This window comes from Mustelus asterias, chromosome 9, assembly GCF_964213995.1.
Source record: "Mustelus asterias chromosome 9, sMusAst1.hap1.1, whole genome shotgun sequence".
Classification (NCBI taxonomy): Eukaryota; Metazoa; Chordata; class Chondrichthyes; order Carcharhiniformes; family Triakidae; genus Mustelus; species Mustelus asterias.
This window is the reverse complement of record NC_135809.1, coordinates 4102188-4124701: the sequence shown is the minus strand read 5'-3', so window position 1 is coordinate 4124701 and position 22514 is coordinate 4102188. Positions and strand designations below refer to the sequence as shown.

At 46.5% G+C, this 22514-nt stretch overlaps 1 protein-coding gene across 7 annotated transcripts in view; it reads left to right on the top strand.

Moving 5' to 3' along the window:
• The window catches only part of mybpc1 (myosin binding protein C1), a 134430-nt gene that overhangs the window by 52842 nt on the left and 59074 nt on the right, over window positions 1–22514 (top strand). For all 7 annotated transcript variants that reach the window (XM_078219537.1, XM_078219536.1, XM_078219533.1 and 4 more), the window contains 8 exons: window positions 373–505; window positions 1853–1977; window positions 5059–5164; window positions 8357–8517; window positions 10343–10508; window positions 16488–16594; window positions 17656–17789; window positions 20617–20776. In XM_078219537.1, the coding sequence (XP_078075663.1) occupies window positions 373–505; window positions 1853–1977; window positions 5059–5164; window positions 8357–8517; window positions 10343–10508; window positions 16488–16594; window positions 17656–17789; window positions 20617–20776 (1092 nt within the window). The remainder of the gene's footprint in view (window positions 1–372; window positions 506–1852; window positions 1978–5058; window positions 5165–8356; window positions 8518–10342; window positions 10509–16487; window positions 16595–17655; window positions 17790–20616; window positions 20777–22514) is intronic.

Genomic DNA, 22514 nt, shown 5'->3' with positions numbered 1-22514 from the left:
GTAGCCAAGAGAAACAATCTCAACCTCTCCAATCTCTCCCCATAAATTCCACAACCCTGAAACCCAGCCCTTTGTGATGTTAATCTGTGGGGTCTTGCAGGCAGTCGAAGAGCCAACCTAAACAACAGCAATAAAAAGTATAAAAGTGAATGCAAAATTTGTGAACCTTTTCAATATTCTTTCTGATGCCTTCACATCTTTCCTACAATGTGGTGCCCAGAACCACTCCAGTTTTTTTATGGCTTGATCTACTGGGTCACATCAAATTTAATTCCATTACATCCTCTTATGAATAAAATCTAGGCGGCAATTTAAATCCCCTCTTTGCTTTACACATGTTTTTATCTGATTTCCTTTCAATTATGCACAAAGCTTTTGCGAAGATTCTGGAGCCTGGATACCAAGTGGAGAAAGGTGAAAAGATAAAGTTTGTTGTGGATTTGGCAGATCCAACTGTTGAGCTAAAATGGTATCGCAACGGTCAAGAAATCCGACCAAGCCCTAAGTAAGTATTTTGTCTTAACGTTTCTATTTCCTGGGCTAACGTTCCGCCCATCTCACTTTCAGTCACAATATAAAGAAAGACTTATGTTTGTGTCGGGACTTTCACAAAGTTAAGATGTCCCAAATTGCTTTTGCAGCTACTTAAGTATTTAATTAAATGTAGCCACTTGTAGGAAATGCAGCAACCAATTTGTACATAGCAAGCTCCCACTAGAAAGCAATGAGCTAATGACCAGATAATGTGTGGGATTATCCATGCAACCAGCCCTATGTTTCTGCTGCCACTTTTTTGTCAACGGGGCTCCCCATTGAGTGTACCCCTCGCCACTGGGAAACCCGCAGCAGGATGCGCCATCGGTGAGACCGGGAGATCCTGCCGGAATGAACAGCCGGAAGGTTCAACCAATGTGCTTATAATGAAATTTGTTGAAGGCTTGTTATTGGCCAGAACACCGGAGAGAACTCCGATGGTGTTCTTTGAAATCATGAAATGGGATATTTTAGGAAGCAGCCACATGGCAGGCAGGGAGTCTCAGTTTGGAGTCTTACTGGAAAGACTGCACCGCTGGGAAAGCAGCACCTCCTCAGTACTACGGGATAAGATGCAAGTGACGTAGCTTTTGGCTGAGTTGCAGTTTATGTAAGGCAGATGTTGGAATGCTGCTAAGGGATGTGTTGAATTGCACCTGGAAGTTTATTCCCACACATCTCCCTTCCTTCCAACCTTAACCATGAACAGTCGCAACTGATGGGAACATCATCACCTCCTGATTCCCATTTACACCTGGCCTGGGCAGGTAATGATGTGGAGATGCCGGCGTTGGACTGGGGTAAACACAGTAAGAGTTTGAACAACACCAGGTTAAAGTCCAACAGGTCCAACTGGGCAGGTAATACAGCTCTTCATAATCACTGGACCAATACAATGGAATGCCCTACCGGACACCATCCTCACACGGACTGCAGCTGGTCTATCAACCATCGACTGCAGGAAGGCCCATTGCTGCCTTCACTCGGGCACTGGCATTGTGGCATTGCCAGTTCTCCCCACAATCCAAGAATAATTTCAAGGAAAAGTGACCAAGGTGTGAATGGGATGATGATTTCAGGAATGATGGTGGAAGAGGAACACTGGGAGGTGGATGATGTTGCTGAGTTGTGGAGGGGTGTTCTGATGGATAGGAGACTGGGTTTGAGGATTAAACAAGGTTGTGCATTTTTGACTTCAACAAGAGTGGGAAACTCCGGAGTGGGATGAAATTGAAAAGTCAGTGTTCCAAATGAACTGACAACAAATTGAACTGTTGAGTTCACACTCACTGAAGGTTTCCTTTCGCATTTTTGACAGATATATTTTTGAACACAAGGGGACGTTGCGAATGTTGACAATCAAAAACTGCACAATGGCAGATGATGCAGCTTACCAAGTGAAGGCTGGGGATGAGAAGTGTACGACAGAATTGTTTGTTAAAGGTAAATAAATCACACATCCCTCTATGTTCTCTGTCGGTTGTTTTTACTGCTTGCCCGGGTTTTCGAATGGTGCAGCATGGAGACAGGCCATTCGCTCTGTCTGGTCGATGTTGATGCTCCACTCGAACCTCCTCAAATCCTTCTTCATCCCACACCATCAACATATCGTCCCATTCCTTTTCCTTCAGGCATTTCATAGAATCATAGAATCCCTACACTGCAGAAGGAGGCCATTTGGCCCATCAGGTCTGCATCGACCACACAATCCTACCTCGCCCTATTTCCATAACCCCATGCATTTACCCTAGCTGTTCCTCCCAAAACTGAGGGGCAATTTGGCATGGCCAATCCACCTAACCCACACATCTTTGGACTGTGGGAGGAAACTGGAGCACCCGGAGGAACCCACGCAGACACGGGGAGAACGTGCAAACTCCACACAGACAGTGGCCCAAGCCAGGAATCGAACCCGGGTCTCTGGCGCTGTGAGGCAGTAGTGCTAACCACTGTGCTACCGTGCCGCTCCAAGGCACCCATTTCTCGAATTTGTCTTAAATGTATTGATGCTATTCCTCTCAACCATCCCCGGTGGTAATAGGTTCTGCATTCCCAGCAAAGACGTTTCCCTGATGGATTTATTAGCGATTATCTTATTTTTACGGCCCCATCGTTCTGGTCACCCTCACAACCGAAAACATCTCCCATTTGTCTGACCAGTCAAATTCTTTTTTAACATTTATGATCTTGATCAGGTCCCTCCTCAGCCTTCTGTTCCCCAGAGAAAAGTCCCAATCTGTTATCTGTTTCCTGATGGTGAAACTTCTCAATTCTTGTCAGTCCTTTTTGCATTATGAACATAGGAATTAGGAGCAAGAATCGGCTGCACAACCCCTCAGCCTGCTTCTGCCATTCAATAAGATTGTGGCTGATCTGATTACATCTTTAACTCCACCTTCCTGCCATCCCCCTGACAACCTTTCACCCCCCCCACCCCCTTGCCAATCAAGAATATATCTGCCTCTGCCTTACAGATATTCAGTATCTGCTTCCACCAAAGGCTCCCTTTAACTCCCCACACTCTGTAATCCAGAATCCCACTTCTGGTTTTCACGGCTCTTGTCGCAGACACACAAAATTAAATGTGTGATGAAATTAACAAGAAAATGCACCATTCTGTAGATAAGGTACAGGACGAATGGGCAGGACAACCCAATCCCATACTTCATTAAACCCTGTATTAAATAGTGCATAAATGTTTGAGAATTCAATTCCCCGATAACATATTTTGATTTGATTTGATTTATTATTGTCACATGTATTAACATACAGTGAAAAGTATTGTTTCCTGCGCGCTAGTGCTCAGCACCTTTCATTTCTATTCTGTAAATTAGGGGGACCTGAATTTTGCAACATATTATAGATATGTGTATATAGAAATGTTCCTAATTGTGCAATTATCAACTTTTATTATTTCACAGTTTATTTTATTTAAATGACCGTCTATGGCGATGCCATGAATTATGATTACGTGAATCTTTTTTTTCGATAAGCGTATATCATTAGCTGGAAGATGAAAACTAGGAACCAGGTTTAGAAATTCCTGGGACAGAAATTATTATCTGTTCAGCCGGAGACATTTAAGGCCCTATTTTACCATTTTGATTCTAAGTGATTCTAAGTCTGTGTGGAGTTTGCACATTCTCCTCGTGTCTGCGTGGGGTTTCCTCCGGGTGCTCCGGTTTCCTCCCACAGTCCAAAGATGTGCGGGTTAGGTTGATTGGCCAGGTTAAAAATTGCCCCTTAGAGTCCTGAGATGCGTAGGTTGGAGGGATTAGCGGGTAAATATGTGGGGGCAGGGCCTGGGTGGGATTGTGGTCGGTGCAGACTCGATGGGCCGAATGGCCTCCTTCTGCACTGTAGGGTTTCTATGATTTCTATGAAGTGCTGGGCGGACTTGAATCTGGGAGTGTTTCAGATCCGACTTTTCGACCTGTTTCTCAGGCGCCTCCATACACACCCTGCCTGAAAAAGTATCAGCGATTCCGACTCACGCTGCAGAAGCCTGTGGGCGGGGCTTAACGCACCCAAAATCCTGCAGCTCCGATCGGCGCCTCCAACTGCGCATGCGCAGACAAAAAAAATGATAGAATGCTGCTCCCCTGCCACATCGCTCCTGGGCTGGATAATGCCTCCCCCTGGCCCCCACAGATATTGCTCCACCCCCACAACATTACTGACCCCCTTATTCCCCCACCCCCCACCATCCAGACTGATCGCGGGCCCCCCTTCCCCCCTACTGATCTCAGGCAGAGTGGCAGCAGACCCCCCCTGCCCCCTTACTGATCTCAGACAGAATAGCAGTGGACCCCACTTCCCCCTCACCAATCTCATGCAGAACAGCAGTGGACCCCCCTCCGCCCCCACTCTGCCCCCCCCTCCCCCCCCCCGCCCCCCAACCGATCTCAAGCAGAGAACCGTTGGACACTCAGCACTTACCTCCTCACTAACTGGAGCGCCCAAATCAGACTTTTGTGGAGCATGTCTGTTTTGCGCTGATTCTGGATGGGTGAATGTGGTGGTAAAGGGGGAAGTGCCGGGAAGGTTGGTGTGCAGTCCATTAAGTCAATTTAAATGCATGCAAATGGCCATACGCCTGTTTTGGGTGTGGTCCTGATCGTGGCCATTTCCGGGCCTTGGTAAAAGGGGAACTGGCGCAGAGGTGAGCGCGGATTGCGTTACTCACCTCACGCCTAACTTTACCAAGTTTTCGTGCCCAAAAATGGGTGCAACGTGATGGTAAAATCGGGCCCTTAGTGTTAGAACTGCATGAGCTGTTAAACATAATCCTTTCTAATCTCCTTCTAGCAGACTCCCTCTGCTGGTACATGTGCATATGGTAGCCTCAAGTGGACAAAATGCAAAATGTGTTTTCTAACTGTTATTTGTCTGCAGTCCTTTCTCTGTGGAGGATTTCGGGATGAAAGTAAAATGTGAAAGAGGTGTCTCTGGGATGAGCAGGGATAGCCCTGCTGGCTATTCAATGACTTTCTGACTCTCCTACCTTGTGCTGTTTTCTTGCAGAGCCTCCCATTTTAATCACTCGTCAGCTGGAGGATCGGAATGAGCTGGTCGGTGAGAGGGTGGAATTGGAATGCGAAGTGTCAGAAGATGATGCACAAGTGAAATGGTATGGGACCGGCACTGCCGGGACCCTGTTAGTTAAAAAAGGGAACCAAAAGAGAAAGCGCTGGAAAATCTCAGCAGGTCTGGCAGCATCTGTAAGGAGAGGAAAGAGCTGATGTTTCGAGTCCAGGTAACCCTTTAAAGGGCCATCTGGACTGAAGGAATACGATTGACCTGAATACAGAGAGTATGGAAAAGTTAAACTGAACATTTATTAATTATAATGTAAGGAGAGGCGGAACTGGTGAGTTACATTGTATGAATCATGCAAATACATAGTCACGTTGGATGCATACTTGAAGGGAAAAGACTTGCAAGAGTTTGGGCAGAGAGTAAGGAAGTGGTACTAATTGGATAGCTCTGCCAAAGAGTGACCAAAGACACAATGGGCCAAATGGTCTTCTTCTATACTTGTAATATTCTATACTTCGATTATTCTATTATTAATTCATTCATGGGATGTGGGCGTTGCTGACTAAGCCAGCAATTGTTTCCCATCTCTAATTGCCCTTGAGGTGATGGTGAGCTGCCTTTTTGAACTGCAGCAGTCCATGTGGTGTAGATACACCCACAGTGCTGTTATGGAGGGAGTTCTAGGTTTTTGATCCAGCGACAGTGAAGGAACGGCGATATATTTCCAAGTCAGGATGATGAGTGACTCAGAGGGGAACTTGCAGGTGGTGGTGTTCCCATGTGTCTACCGCCCTCCTAGATGATAGCAGTCATGGGTTTGGAAGGTGCTGCCTAAGGAGCCTTGGTGAGTTCCTGCAGTGCATCTTGTAGATGGGACACACTGTTGCCACTGTACCTCGGTGGTGGAAGGAGTGAATGTTCGTGGAAGGGGTCGATCCCTGCAGACTGCTTTGTCCTGGGTGGTGTTGAGATTCTTGAGTGTTGTTGGAGCTGCACTCATCCAGGCAAGTGGGGAGTATTCCATCCCACTCCTGACTTGTGCCTTGCAGATGGTGGACAGGCTTTGGGGAGTCTGGGGGTGAGTTACTCGCTGCAGGATTCCTAGTCTCTGACCAGCACTGGTAGCCACAGTATTTATATGGCCAGTCCAGTTCAGTTTCTGGACAATGGTAACTCCCGGGATGTTGACAGTGGGGGATTCAGTGATGGTAATGCCATTGAATGTCAAGGGACGATGGTTAGATTCTCTCCTGTTGGAGATGGTCATTGCCTGGCACTTGTGTGAGGTGAATGTTACTTGTCACTTGTCAGTCCAAGCCTGGATATTGTCCAGGTCTTGCTGCATTTGGACATGGACTGCTTCAGTACCTGAGGAGTCGCGAATGATACTGAACTTTGTGCAGTCACCAGCGAACATCCCCACTTCTGACCTTATAATGGAAGGGAGGTCATTGATGAAGCAGCTGAGGATCGTTGGACTGAGGACACTACTCTGAGGAACTGTGCTATAATAATACCAGGTGCTAGGATTATGATTGAACGAATCACCCTCGTCACAAAAGGTTTATGCTGTTTAATGTAGTGGGACTCCTTTTAACACATATTTTTCATAAGTTATGCAAATTTACTTCAATAAGAAAGAACCTCCTTCATTCATTTACAAACATTCATGGTGTCTGTTTTTTTTAGGAAGTTAGGAAAAATGCTAGCCTAATCCATTCATTCTACAGCCCACCACAGAGAACTGACAAGGACACAAATGGACAAAATGACTTCCTTCTGTGTAGAAGCCACTCAGTGATTCTATAATTGGATAGTTTGACCAAAGACAGCATCAAAGGCACTGTTACACATTCTATATCTCGGAGCCACGCAGAGATGACACTAGTTTCTATTGGCGGGATTTTCCGGACACACCCACCCAAGACCAGAAATTCCTGCCCGAAATCAATGGACTTTTAAGTGGTCCGTCAAATTTTCCGTCCCGCCTGCGATGATTCCCGTGACCGGCAGGACCAGAGAAATGACCCATATGTGTGGAACAGGGTTTTATTCATAGTGTTTTAAAATGTCTGCTCCATGTTTCACCTCAGGCTTCCAGTTTTTTTCCAGTTTGTTTACTTTTCCTTGAATCCGAGGCTTAACTAATCAAGCACAGTAAGCATCAATAGTAAACAGACTCACATAATCAAACACAAAACAGTGGAACGCACACAGGCACCCTGGAGAGAATGGTGCTAACAATCATAGAACTATAGAATCCCTACAGTGCGGAAGGAAGCCATTTGGCCCATCGAGTCTGCACCAACTCTCTGAAAGAGCATTTAACGCAGAACCCCCCCTTCCCTATCGCCGGGACCCTGAGCGTTTACCATGGCTAATCCACCTAATCTGCACCTCGTGGGACAATTTGGCATGGTCAATCCACCTAACCCACACATCTTTGGAGTGTGGGAGGAAACCAGAGCACCCGGAGGAAACCCACGCAGACACGGGGGGAACGTGCAAACTCCACAAGTCAGGAACTGAACCTGCGTCCCTGGCGCTGTGAGGCAGCAGTGCTAACCACTGTGCCACCGTGCTGCCCCGGGTCCCTGGCGCTGTGAGGCAGCAGTGCTAACCACTGTGCCACCGTGCTGCCCCAGGTCCCTGGCGCTGTGAGGCAGCAGTGCCAACCACTGTGCCACCGTGCTGCCCCGGGTCCCTGGCGCTGTGAGGCAGCAGTGCTAACCACTGTGCCACCGTGCTGCCCCGGGTCCCTGGCGCTGTGAGGCAGCAGTGCTAACCACTGTGCCACCGTGCTGCCCCGGGTCCCTGGTGCTGTGAGGCAGCAGTGCTAACCACTGTGCCACCGTGCTGCCCCGGGTCCCTGGCGCTGTGAGGCAGCAGTGCTAACCACTGTGTCACCGTGCTGCCCCGGGTCCCTGGCGCTGTGAGGCAGCAGTGCTAACCACTGTGCCACCGTGCTGCCCCGGGTCCCTGGCGCTGTGAGGCAGCAGTGCTAACCACTGTGCCACCGTGCTGCCCCGGGTCCCTGGCGCTGTGAGGCAGCAGTGCTAACCACTGTGCCACCGTGCTGCCCCGGGTCCCTGGTGCTGTGAGGCAGCAGTGCTAACCACTGTGTCACCGTGCTGCCCCGGGTCCCTGGCGCTGTGAGGCAGCAGTGCTAACCACTGTGTCACCGTGCTGCATCATTTGATCATTTGTGGCGCGTTAGTTGTCTTAAAATAAAACTCAATTTCTGGTTTGCCATTCCAATCAGAGATGTCCGTTCCACCCTCAGGTACAAAAATGGGATTGAACTTGGTGCTTCACCCAAGCACCGCTTCAGGACTGAAGGGAAGAAACATTGGCTGATCATTCCGGAAGCATCCAAGGCTGATTCCGGAACCTACTCAGTGAAGACGACCGGTGGACAATCGACGGCAGTGATGAAAGTTGATAGTACGTTTCACATTTTTTAAAGAAGGGTTTTAGGGGTGAAGTAATAAAAGCTGCCGTACTAAACACAAGCAAATTCACCTGGAGAAAAACAGATAGAGTCATAGAGTCATAGAGGTTTACAGCATGGAAACAGGCCCTTCGGCCCAACTTGTCCATGCTGCCCTTTTTTTTAAAACCCCTAAGTCAATCCCAATTGCCCGCATTTGGCCCATATCCCTCTATACCCATCTTACCCATGTAACTATCTAAATGCTTTTTAAAAAGAGAAAATTGTACCCGCCTCTACTACTACCTCTGGCAGCTTGTTCCAGACACTCACCACCCTCTGTGTGAAAAAATTGCCCCTCTGGACACTTTTCTATCTCTCCCCTCTCACCTTAAACCTATGCCCTCTCGTTTTAGACTCCCCTACCTTTGGGAAAAAATCTTGACTATCTAGCTGATCTATGCCCCTCATTATTTTATAGACCTCTATAAGATCACCCTTCAGCTTCCTACCCTCCAGAGAAAAAAGTCCCAGTCTATCCAGCCTCTCCTTATAACTCAATCCATCAAGTCCCGGCAGCATCCTAGTAAATCTTTTCTGCACTCTTTCTAGTTTAATAATATCCTTTCTATAATAGGGTGACCAGAATTGCACACAGTATTCCAAGTGTGGCCTTACCAATGTCTTGTACAACTTCAACAAGACGTCCCAACTCCTGTATTCAATGTTCTGACCGATGAAACCAAGCATGCTGAATGCCTTCTTCACCACTCTGTCCACCTGTGACTCCACTTTCAAGGAGCTATGAACATGTACCCCGAGATCTCTTTGTTCTGTAACTCACCCCAACACCCTACCATTAACTGAGTAAGTCCTGCCCTGGTTCAATTTACCAAAATGCATCACCTCGCATTTGTCTAAATTAAACTCCATCTGCCATTCGTCAGCCCACTGGCCCAATTGATCAAGATCCCGTTGCAATTGGAGATAACTTTCTTCACTGTCCATTATGCCACCAATCTTAAATATAAAAGTATAATATAATTCAGATATAAAAGTAAAATTAAAATATCAGTTAAAGTGCCCATGTCAGATTGTCATTAAAATCTTAATTGGATTATTAAGATCCCTTCAGGAAAGGAAACCTGCTATTCTTAATCCCTGGCTCTGGACGTGACTCCAGTCTCCATACAGCCTTGTAAACCAATCAGTAGCATGAAACAAAGGACAGCAGTTCACCACTGCCTTCTCGGGGGGCAGCTGGGGGGATTGGGGTGGCAGGGGGAATGATAAATGACCCTGCCATTCCCGGGGAACACTACCTCCCAAGAATGATTGACTTAAAAAAATATGGAAACAAAGAGGCCCCTTGTGCAGATCTTGTTACGGGAAATTGTTGAATGCAACTAATTTACTCATTCATGGGATTGCAACATCAGAAACTACCAGCATTGGCCAATCATTTATCTGGAGTTGCCTCAATGCCATGCTGGGCAGTGGGAGTCTGTGTGTAAGTCCAATTTCTACTGACTTCCAGTCAACATACACTGAGTTAGTCCAGAAAAATTCCCAGCCCGTGAAAACTGCCATTTTACCCAGCCCAGACCCACATGTATCTCACATCCCACACCAACGAGTTCTGGAGCCCAGATTGTAACCAATGGGCTGACAATTGGCTGATAATTGATCCCAGGAAAATGGTTCCCACTTGGCTGAACATAATTGAGCACACAGGACCCCCCTTTTCAGGGAATGTGGGCAGTTATTTGAGGGAACAAGTGGTGTTTTGTACTCTACGAGATATTTGAAATGATCTGACATTGTCTCCTTGCTCCCCAGTGAAACCTCTGAAGATTACACAGGATCTAACTGATCAAGTGGTTCGGGCTGGCCAGCAGGCAGTGCTCGAGTGTGAACTGTCAGAAGCAAGTGTGGGCGGAAAGTGGTACAAGAATGGTCAACTGATCTACCCGGGCGAACACGTCAAAATAACTCACCGGAAAAAGTGAGGTTCACCGTCACTTACAACCAACTAACCAATCTTCATTCCCAATTCAGGGAAACAGAGAGCACTGAAGGAGGCCATTCAGCCCATCATGCTGATGTTAGCACTTTGAAAAAGCTGTCCAATTAGTCCCACTCCTCCTGCTTTTTCCCTGTAACCCTACAGAACCTCTCCTTTTCAACTATTTACCCAATTTTGAAAGTTACTATTGAATCTGTTTCCGCTGCCTGTCACGTTACACATTCCGGTTTGTGTTAAATGTTGTTAGCTGTCAATTTAGACTGTAAAACATTCATTGTTGAGTTGGAAGCTTCGATATTTTAAGCCCATCACCAGCGCTTTAAGGGAAGATGGTTCCAGATCTCACCAGAGCAGTTTTAGAATTTGGATTCATTGTCTACTGGAGATGTGATACACGGGACAGACTCTGGTTAAAAATCAATGGTGCTTTATTAATGATTTGTGATCTCTTCTATGGCTGCTTCTCTCTCTGTTTCCCACGCGAGGCCTATTACCCCATTTCCAATACTGCATTAATACAGCTGAGTTCCAGTGAGTCAATGGAAAGAAATACAAATAGCTAATTTAGGGAAGACAATGGTATAGTGGTGTTGTCACTGGGCTAGTAATCCAGAGACCCAGGGTAATGCTCCGGAGACCCAGGTTCAAATCCCACCATGGCAGATAATGAAATTTGATCTCAATAAAAATCTGGAATTAAAAGCCTAACAGTGAAACCATTGTCGATTGTTGTAAAAAGCCATCTGATTCACAAATGCCTTTTCGGGAAGGAAATCTGCCATCCTTACCCGGTCTGGCCTACATGTGACTCCAAAGCCACAGCAATGTGGTTTACTCTTAAATGCCCTCAGCGATGGGCAATAAATGCTGGCCTAGCCAGCGACCCCCACATCCCGTGAATGAATTTAAAAAAGAATTCAGTTTCAAAAATCTGTAAATAAAAAGGAATTAGAGGCACAGCTAGAGGCGGACTATTTCCTCTGGTGGAATGGGCTTGAGGGGCCAAATGGCCTCATCCTCCTGCTCCTATGTACGCTGGTCCTGAGCAGCCAGAGATGTAAAACACCTAAAAGTCTTGGTCCAGGAGTTTCCAGCCTTGTCACAGCAAACCAGCTGAAAGTCCCATTTAGCGGGATGGGAAAATCCCAGCCTTGGTCTCGCCCCTTTACCTGACCTGTTTCAGCTATGGGCCATTGATAAGCCCCTGCTTGCCCCCAGCGCCTGTCCCTCCATCTGGCACAGCTTACTGATATCAGAAATGAGAGCTAACTGGGATCTCCAGCTGCATTTCAAACTCGGGTCCTCACACCTTCTGGCTGCCAATGGAGACCAGAAGACCATAAGACATAGGAGCAGAATTAGGCCACTCGGCCCATCGAGTCTTGCTCCGCCATTCAATCATGGCTGATATTTTTCTCATCCCCATTCTCCTGCCTTTTCCCCATAACCCCTGATCCCCTTATTAATCAATCCATAAACCCAACCCATAAATCAATCAAACAATATGAAATGTTTTAGCTGCCTTCATGCAAAGTGCAAAAACATTATAATTTCAACTCTTCTGCTTTGTTGCTCTGATTGTTGCTTCATAATGTCAGGATTAACCCTTTGACCAGTGCCCATTGGAGTGGGACGCCACAGGAAGGGTGGGTAATGTTGTGCGAGGGGCAGTGGATGGGATGGTGGTGGCACGAGGAGGCGGGAGGTGGGGGGGCGGGGGGGGTGGGAGGGTGCAATGAGTCCTCACCTTCACTCTCTCAGACCATATCTCGTGAACAGTCCAACCAGGGGATGTTTCGAGTGTTAGTTGCTCTGCCAAATTCCTTGGGCACCTTATAAGCTCCCAAACAAAACCCCTTCAGTAAAACATCCCAAGTCACTTCATAGAAACATTACCAAACAAACTCTGAGACCAAAACTCATAAGGAGATAATAAAGAAAGTGAATGGAATGTTGGCATTTGTAACTAAAGGAATAGAATATAAAGGTAAGGAAGTATTGCTGCAACTATACACGGCATTGGTGAGGCCGCACCTGGAGTATTGTGCACAGTTTTGGTCCCCTTATTTGAGGAAAGATGTAGTGACATTGGAGGCAGCTCAGAGGAGGTTCACTAGATTGATTCCAGAGATGAGGGGTTTGTCATATGAAGAGAGATTGAACAGTTTGGGCCTATACTCTCTGGAATTTAGAAGAATGAGGGGAGATCAAACTGAGGTATACGAGATGATAAAAGGTATGGATAAAGTAGACGTGGAGCAGATGCTTCCTCTTGTGGGGATTTCTGGGACGAGAGATCAGAGTCTTAGGAAAGGGATAGCAAATTTAAAACAGAGTTGAGGAGAAACTACTTCTCCCAAAGGGTTGTGAATCTGTGGAATTTGCTACCCCAAAGTCCGGTGGATGCTGGGACAGTGAGTAAATTTAAGCAGGAGTTAGACAGATTTTAAATTGGTAATGGGGTTGAAGGGTTATGGGGGGAAGGCAGGAAAATGGGGATGAGGAACATATCAGCCATGATCGAATAGCGGAGCGGACTCGATGGGCCGAATGGACTAATTCTGCTCCGATATCTTATGAACTTATTAGGATAGGTGACCAAAAGCTTGCTCAAAGAGGCAGATTGTAAGGAACATCTTAAAGGAGAAATGCGGAATGGAGAGGTTAAGGAAGCAAATTCGGAGCTTAGGGCCCAGGCAGCTGACGGCACGGCACGGCCCTCAATGGTGGAGTGATTCAAATAGGGGATGCTCAAGAGGCCTGAATTAGAGAGGCACAGAGATCCCAGAAGGCTAGAGGAGATTACAGAGATAGGGAAGAGCAAGCGATGGAGAGATTTGAAAATGAGGATGAGAATTTCAAATTGAACCGTTGCCAGACCGGGAGATAATGTTGGTCAGTGAGCACAGGTAAAGGAGACTTTGTTTTGGATGAGCTCATATTTCTGAGTGTTGATAAAGCTGGGGCCAGCACTAACCGGGGCACAATGAGTGTTCCACAGCAGGTGGGAATTTCCCCTTGTTCCCCATTCAAATATTTTCCTCTGGCCTGTAGGTACTTCCGGTCTCAACTCCGGAACACGTTCACGAGGGGTCATAGGTTCAAGGTGAAGGGGGGGAGGTTTAACACGGATATCAGAAGGACGTATTTTACACAGAGGGTGGTGGGGGCCTGGAATGCGCTGCCGGGCAAGGTGGTGGAGGCGGACACACTGGGAACGTTTAAGACTTATCTAGACAGCCATATGAACGGAGTGGGAATGGAGGGATACAAAAGAATGGTCTAGTTTGGACCAGGGAGCGGCGCGGGCTTGGAGGGCCGAAGGGCCTGTTCCTGTGCTGTATTGTTCTTTGTTCTTTGTTCCCACACACTCCCAACCACTGACCAGGGAGACCCTGGGAATTATAGATCTTTGTTAAAGATAAAGGGACATGTGATGTCCTGGGCTCCTCCCCCATTATCTTGGAACTAGGCTGTAAACATGACCATGAAGCCGTCGCACCGTTGAGTTGGTTCCTTTAGAGAATGAAACAGAAAATGCTGGAATAACTCAACAGGTCTGTCAGCAAAGAGCCGTATGGACTTGAAACATCAACACTGTTTCTCTCTCCACGGACACTGCCAGACCTGCTGAGTTTATCCAGCATTTTCTGTGTTATTTCAGATCTCCGCATCCGTGGTATTTTGCTTTTATTTTAGATTTCCTTTAGGGAACTTGCCATCCGCTTCTGGTCTGTGCTTATATGTAGCTTCAGTTTAATCAAACTGTTTCAGTTCAGGAAGGGGGCCCAAAACCTGCTCAGGGCAGGCAGGTGTAGTCAGTGCATTGAAAATTGTATTGTGCATTTTGTCCACTTGAGGCTGCCATACACACATGTACCAGCAGACAGAGTCTACTAGGAAGGGATAACAAAGGATCCACATTTAACAGCTTGGCCAGTTCTAATTCTAAATGCCTGTGGATGAACATATAACCTTCCTGTCCCAAGAACCTCACAGCAGGGACGGATAATATGTGATGCCAGCCATATCCACATCTCGAGAGTGAATTTAAAAACAGTCAGGCAAATCCACCCTGGAGTGACCAAAGGAATTCTTACTCATCTGTATGTGTTTTCCCTTGTGAAGTGGAGGTTATAATTTGAGCCTTGTTGGTGAAATCATTAAACGGAAGGTGAAAGTACAGAATTACCAGCTCAGAATCAGGCCGTTCAAGCTAATTGATCTGTAATTTGGAGTCCAGGCCAATGCAGAGTGCTCCAAGTGTGGCTTAACCAAGGTTCTGCAGAAGTTTAACATAACTTTATCTGATTTGATTTGATTTATTATTGTCACATGTATTGGTATACAGTAAAAAGTATTGTTTCTTGCACACTATACAGACAACACATAAGAACATAAGAACTAGGAGCAGGAGTAGGCCATCTGGCCCCTCGAGCCTGCTCCGCAATTCAATAAGATCATGGCTGATCTTTTCGTGGACTCAGCTCCACTTACCCGCCTGCTCACCATAACCTTTAATTCCTTTACTGTTCCAAAATTTATCTATCCTTGTCTTAAAAACATTCAATGAAGTAACCTCAACTGCTTCACTGGGCAGGGAATTCCACAGATTCACAACCCCTTGGGTGAAGAATTTCCTCCTCAACTCAGTCCTAAATCTGCGCCCCCTTATTTTGAGGCCATGCCCCCTAGTTCTAGTTTCACCCGCCAGTGGAAACAACTTCCCTGCTTCTATATTATCTATTCCCTTCATAATCTTATATGTTTCTATAAGATCTCCCCTCATTCTTCTGAATTCCAATGAGTATAGCCCCAGTTTACTCAGTCTCTCCTCATAAGCCAACCCTCTCAACTCCGGAATCAACCTAGTGAATCTCCTCTGCACCCCCTCCAGTGCCAGTATATCCTTTCTCAAGTAAGGAGACCAAAACTGTACACTGTACTCCAGGTGTGGCCTCACCAGCACCTTATACAGCTGCAACATAACCTCGCTGTTTTTAAACTCCATCCCTCTAGCAATGAAGGACAAAATTCCATTTGCCTTCTTAATTACCTGCTGCACCTGCAAACCAACTCCTTGAGATTCCTGCACAAGGACACCCAGGTCCCTCTGCACAGCAGCATGCTGCAATTTTTTGCTATTTAAATAATAGTCCATTTTGCTGTTATTCCTACCAGAATGGATGACCTCACATTTACCAACATTGTACTCCATCTGCCAGATCCTCGCCCACTCACTTAGATTATCTATATCCCTTTGCAGACTTTCAGCGTCCCTGCACACTTTGCTCTTCCACTCATCTTAGTGTCATCTGCGAATTTTGACGCACTACACTTGGTCCCCAACTCCAAATCATCTATGTAAATTGTAAACAATTGCGGTCCCAACACTGATCCCTGAGGCACACCACTAGTCACTGATCGCCAACCAGAAAAACACCCATTTACCCCCACTCTTTGCTTTCTGTTAGTTAACCAATCCTCCGTCCATGCTAATACGTTACCCTTAACACCGTGCACCTTTATCTTATGTAACAGTCTTTGATGCGGCACCTTGTCAAATGCCTTCTGGAAATCCAGATACACCACATCCACAGGTTCCCCATTGTCCACTGCACATGTAATGTTCTGAAAGAATTTCACCAAATTAGTCAAACATGACCTTCTCTTCATGAACCCATGCTGCGTCTTACCAATGGAACAATTTATATCCAGATGTCTCGCTATTTCTTCCTTGATGGTAGATTCAAGCATTTTCCCTACTACAGAAGATAAGCTAACCGGCCTATAGTTACCTGCCTACCATTCATAGAGAAGGAAAGGAGAGAGTGCAGAATGTAGTGTTACAACTTTAATGTTAAATGAAAGGAACAGTTGCTGCTTTACAGTTTCTCGATTAGTGAATTTGTGTGGGACCTTGGCAACAGCCTAACGGGTTGTGTTTTGTAATTAAAGTGTGCACAAGCTGGTGGTGGAAAAGATGACTTTGGAAGATGATGGAGATTACACTTTCATCCCAGACGGTTACTCAATGCAACTGGGAGCTAAGCTTCGCATGATTGGTGAGTGGAACCCCCGGCAGCCATGCACACCTGCCCAACCATCGAGGTTAATAACAAGGAAGCCAGCCGACCATTAGATACATTGGGCTGAATATTTCCAGTCCCAAGGAGATGTGGTTGGAGACCAGAGGGTCTGGGGTGCTGGTTGGGAAGATTGGGTGGGGTTGGGGAGGAGGGCGCTATGTCTGGACAGCTCCCTGACGTAGTCCTACCTCCGGGAGATTTTCCGAGGAAAAGATAGAGGAGAAAGTCGGCAGCTGGCGCCAATGAGGCGGGCAGACAATTGTGTCATTTAGACCCAACTAGAGGTCATTTACCAATGGGGATGGAGTCCTCTCACTTACAGAGCCACCCACCTCCCATCACATGGGGGCATAGATCAGCTCGATAGTCACTATCTTTTCCAAAAGGTCAGGGAGTCTAAAACTAGAGGGCATAGGTTTAAGGTGAGAGGGGAGAGATACAAATGGGTCCAGAGGGGGCAATTGTTTCACACAGAGGGTGGTGAGTGTCTGGAACAAGCTGCCAGAGGTAGTAGTAGAGGCGGGTACAATTTTGTCTTTTAACAGGCATTTAGACAGTTTCATGGGTAAGATGGGTATAGAGGGCTATGGGCCAAATGCAGGCAATTGGGATTAGCTTAGGGATTAAAAAAAGAGGCGGCATGGACAAGTTGAGCCGAAGGGCCTGTTTCCATGTTGTGAGCCTCTATGACTCTGTGACTTGATGGGCCGAATGGGCTCCTGCTGCACTGTAGGGACTCTATGATCATCTATGAGAAATCACATGGGCCGTTTCAAACACCTCGTTCATTGGTCACAGAAATATTGGGCGTGGGGGTGGGGAAGATAAATTGATTGATTGAATGTCAAGAATCATCGAATTGGGTAACAAAGAATCTTTTTCCTTTCAATTCCAAGTTGGTGACCCTCAGTAATGAGGCATTGTAAGAGTGAACCAATGTTCAGTGCAGTATTATCCTCATCCACGTTTGCAAGTCAGCGTTTATTCAGATGAGAGTTTCTGGGTCTCATTTTTGTCTTTTTAAACTGCCTTTTTAGATGCTCCCAAAATCCACCTTGACCATCTTGCCAAGACTCCCGAAATTGTCGTTGTGGCTGGAAACAAGCTGCGACTGGACGTTCCTATCACGGGAGAACCAATGCCAAGAATTGTGTGGATGAAAGGTGAAAAGGTAAGTCACTTCTCTTACCTGCCCAGGTCAGCCAAATACCCAGCCATTTAAATGAGTTCCAACATTTTTTCAATCACACAGCTGACCAGCAATCTCTCCCACTCTCGCCGCCAGCCATTGGTGTTGTTGGAAGGATTTGCAGGTCGATACTCGGCCTGTTTGACCACGTTATGAACGCACCATCTTGACTATCAGATTCTGGGGAACCCAGAGCTTCCGGCCCAGAGGCAGAGACGCTACCCACTGCACCACAAAACCTCCTTTCAACCGAACATAATTTAAAATTGTGACCTCCTTAATTAACCCATTTATGAATATACTGTTCAGAGCACAGCTGATGTTAAATGCGAGGGACACTTGTACACAAAACACTTAGAAATCAAGGCGCATGCGCAATGGTGCTCTCTAGCTGTCAACAGCTGGCTTTCTGGTGAGAATAGACTCCGTCCACTGTACCTACTGGCATGAATCACGCTTTGCCTTTTTTTTTGCACTAAGTGGCATAAGATTGCGTCTGAGAGCTCGCCCAAAAAATGGGTGCAATTCTCTCCCGTTTTCATGCTCATTTGACACTTAGAATTTTTTTGGTATGATCATAGAACATAGAAAAAATACAGTATAAACAGGCCCTTCTGCCCACAAGTTACGCCAGTCATCCCCATAGTGTTTTACAGAACAGAAAAAAGTCCTCCAGCCCATTGTGTCTGCGCTGGTCATCAAGCACCTATCCTGATCCCATTTTGAGCACTTGGTCCATAACCTTGTATGTTACGGCATTTCAAGTGCTCATCCAAATACTTCTTAAATGTTGTGAGGGTCCCCGCTTCTACCATCCTTTCGGGCAGTGAGTTCCAGATTCCCATCACCCTCTGGGTGAAAAAAATTTTCCTCTAATCCCCTCTAAATCTCCTGCCCCTTCCCTTAAGTATATGCTCCCCAAAGGGGAAAAGCTCCTTCCTATCTATGTTTCCCAAAAGTTTGTATCTGTTCTAGCCTACATGTGACTCCAGACCCACAGCAATGTGGTTGACTCTTAACTCCTCCCAGGGATGGGAAACAAATGCTGACCTTGCCAGTGATGCCCACATCCCATGAATGAGTATCAAAAAAATGTGCTACTTGCACTGCTCTTGCCTCAATATAGCGGCTGTAAACACATGCCATTTATAGCCGATAATGTGCCAAACTTTTGAATGGACATACCTCACATTAAGTTAATCTTTCTCCACATCCTAGCTATGATTGTAACATTTTGATTTGATTTGATTTATTATTGTCACATGTATTAGTATACAGTGAAAAGTATTGTTTCTTGCGCACTATACAGACAAAGCATACCGGTCATAGAGAAGGAAAGGAGAGGGTGCAGAATGTAGTGTTACAGTCATAGCTAAGGTGTAGAGAAAGATCAACTTAATGCAAGGTAAGTTCATTCAAATGTCTGACAGCAGCAGGGAAGAAGCTGTTCCTGAGTTGGTTGGTATGTGACCTCAGACTTTTGTATCTTTTTTCTGACAGAAGAAGGTGGAAGAGAGAATGTCCGGGGTGCGTGGGACCCTTATTTATGCTGGCTGCTTTTCCGAGGCGGTGGGAAGTGTAGACAGTGCCAATGGGTGGGTTCTATATCAGACAAGGAGGAATGCTGGCAGTTTTTCCAGTTTCTGTACCATCTCCCTTCCTGCCATCTTCAGCTCATTTGTTGAGATTTTCTTGACCCCATTCACATGAGGACCATACGGTTTTCCCTTTCCTGACTTTAAATGGTCCTCCCTCTTTGGGTGCAGTCACCCTGGTTCAACAGCACACAGTCAAACTCAAAAACTAAACCCCGTTCTCATTCTGCCATAGTAAACCATCACCCGTAACCAACCGCACCTCCCCACTTCCTCACCAAAGTCTTTGAATGTGTCGTCATAAGACCATAAGACATAGGAGCAGAATTAGGCCACTCGGCCCATCGAGTCTGCTCCGCCATTCAATCATGGCTGATATTTTTCTCATCCCCATTATCCTGCCTTTTCCCCATAACCCCTGATCCCCTTATTAACCAAAAACCTATCTATCTCTGTCTTAAGGACACTCAATGACCTGGCCTCCACAGCCTTCTGCGGCAAAGAGTTCCACAGATTCACCAGTCTCTGGCTGAAGAAATTCCTCCTCATCTCTGTTTTAAAGGATCGTCCCTTTAGCCTGAGGTTGTGCCCTCTGGTTCTGGTGTTTCCTACTAGTGGAAACATCCTCTCCATGTCCACTCTATCCAGGCCTCGCAGTATCCTGTAAGTTTCAATGAGATCCCCCCTCATCCTTCTAAACTCCAACGAGTACAGACCCAGAGTCCTCAACCATTCCTCATACTACAAGCTCTTCATTCTAGTGATCATCTTTGTGAACCTCCTCTGGACCCTTTCCAAGACCAGCACATCCTTCCTTCGATATCAGGCCCAAAACTGCTCACAATACTTCAAATGGGGTCTGACCAGAACCTTATACAGCCTCAGAAGTACATCCCTGCTCTTGTCATCCTCCAGTCTGTGCTTATATCCACATCCAGATCTGTCCAATCAGCTCTCCACCTCTGTCAAGTTACTGAAACTGCCCTAAGCTCACATTTGCTGTCGCCTGTCACTGTGGTCTTTGTGTTACTCCCTCCTCTTCAAACTTCCCGCGGCAATAACCCCAAAGCCCCACACCCAAACTACTGCGAGTGCTAGAATTCACTGAGTGCTAAAAATTGAGCCGGAGTTTAACCAGGTTAAAGGTGCTATATAAATGCAGGTTGTTGTTGTGTGGTGCGGGTTTATTTACACTCGCTGTGTTATTTCTGTAGGCCATTATGGATACAGGGGGCCGGGTCAGAGCTGAATCATTCCCTGACCACACCTCATTGGTCATTGAGACAGCTGAGAAAGATGACTCGGGGCAGTACAAGATTGTGGTCCAGAATGAAGCCGGGGAGGACAGCGCTCAGTTGAAGATAAAAGTGGTGGGTAAGTGACCATTCAGACAACATTGAGGAGTTTGTGGTCCCGGCCTCAAAGGATCATGAAAGGTTCAGATAGAGTCAGTAAAGCGAAACTCTTTCCCATTGGCTGAAGGGTCAGCAGCCAGGACCACAGATTGGGGATGATTGATGGAAGAATGAGGGACGACATGGGGAAAGGTAAACTTTCTTTATGCAATGTGTGGTTAGAATGCATCGCCTGATCGGATGGTGGTTATAAATTCAGCAAGAGCTTTCAAAGGAGAATTACATAAATATTTGAAGGGGAAATATATTGCTGGTACAGGCAGAAGGCAGGCAAGTGGATTACTCTTCGTAAGAGACAGGTTCAATCGACTAGATGTGCGGTACTATTTTTTATTCACACATTTATTGCCCATCCCTTATTGCCCCTTGAGAAGGTGGTGGTGAGCTGCCTTCTTGAACCGCTACAGCCTGACGTGTAGGTATACTCACAGTGCTGTTAGGGAGGGAGTTTGAGGATTTTGACCCAGCGACGGTGAAGAAATGGAGATATATTTCCAAGTCATGATAGTGACTTGGAGGGGAACTTACAGGTGGCGGTGTTCCCATGTGCCTGCTGCCCTTGTCCTTCTAGATGATAGAGGTTGTGGGTTTGGAAGGTGCTGTCAAAGGAGCTTGGGTGAGATGGAACATAGAACATAGAACAGTACAGCACAGTACAGGCCCTTCGGTCCTCGATGTTGTGCCAAGCTTTGTCCGAAACCAAGATCAAGCTATCCCTATCATTCTAGTGTGCTCCATGTGCCTATCCAATAACCGCTTGAAAATTCCTAAAGTGTCTGACTCCACTATCACAGCAGGCAGTCCATCCCACACCCCAACCACTCTCTGAGTAAAGAACCTACTTCGGACATCCCCCCTATATCTCCCACCATGAACCTTATAGTTATGCCCCCTAGTAACAGCTACATCCATCCGAAGAAATAGTCTCTGAACGTCCACTCTATCTATCCCCCTCATCATCTTATAAACCTCTATTAAGTCGCCTCTCAACCCCCTCCGCTCTAAAGAGAAAAGCCCTAGCTCCCTCAACCTTTCCTCATAAGACCTACCCTCCAAACCAGATGCTGCAGTGCATCTTGTAAATGGCACACACTGCTGCTACTGTGCATCAGTAGTGGCGGGAGTGAATGTTTAAAAAGTAAAGTTAAAGTTTATTAGTCACAACAAGGCTAACATTCACACTGCAATGAAGTTACTGTGAAATTCCCCTCACCACACTCCACACAGCGCCTGTTTGGGTCAATGCACCTAACCAGCACATCTTTCAGACTGTGAGGAAACCGGAGCACCCGGAAGAAACCCACGCAGGCATGGGGAGAATGTGCAAACTCCACACAGACAGTGACCCAAGCCGGGAATCGAACCCAGGTCCCTGGCGCTGTGAAGCAGCGGTGCTAAGCACTGTGCCATGCCGCCCATAAGGTGGTGAATGGGATGCCAATCAAGCGTGATTCCAGGTTATTTACCACCTGGTGCAGCGATGTCACATTTTATGATCATTTTAAAATAACTTTCTGAGGTTTTATGTGACGTATCATATAAAATACTCAGAGGAAAAGTAAGTGGGCAGAATATTGTGTCCCTCCCCATGATGAGTTTGATGGCAGAGGGGATTTGTCAGATGGGAGGGTGGCAGATGGGGCCCCACCACCTCCACCCCAACTAAGCTCATGGCAGGAAGGCCTGTGGACAGTCTT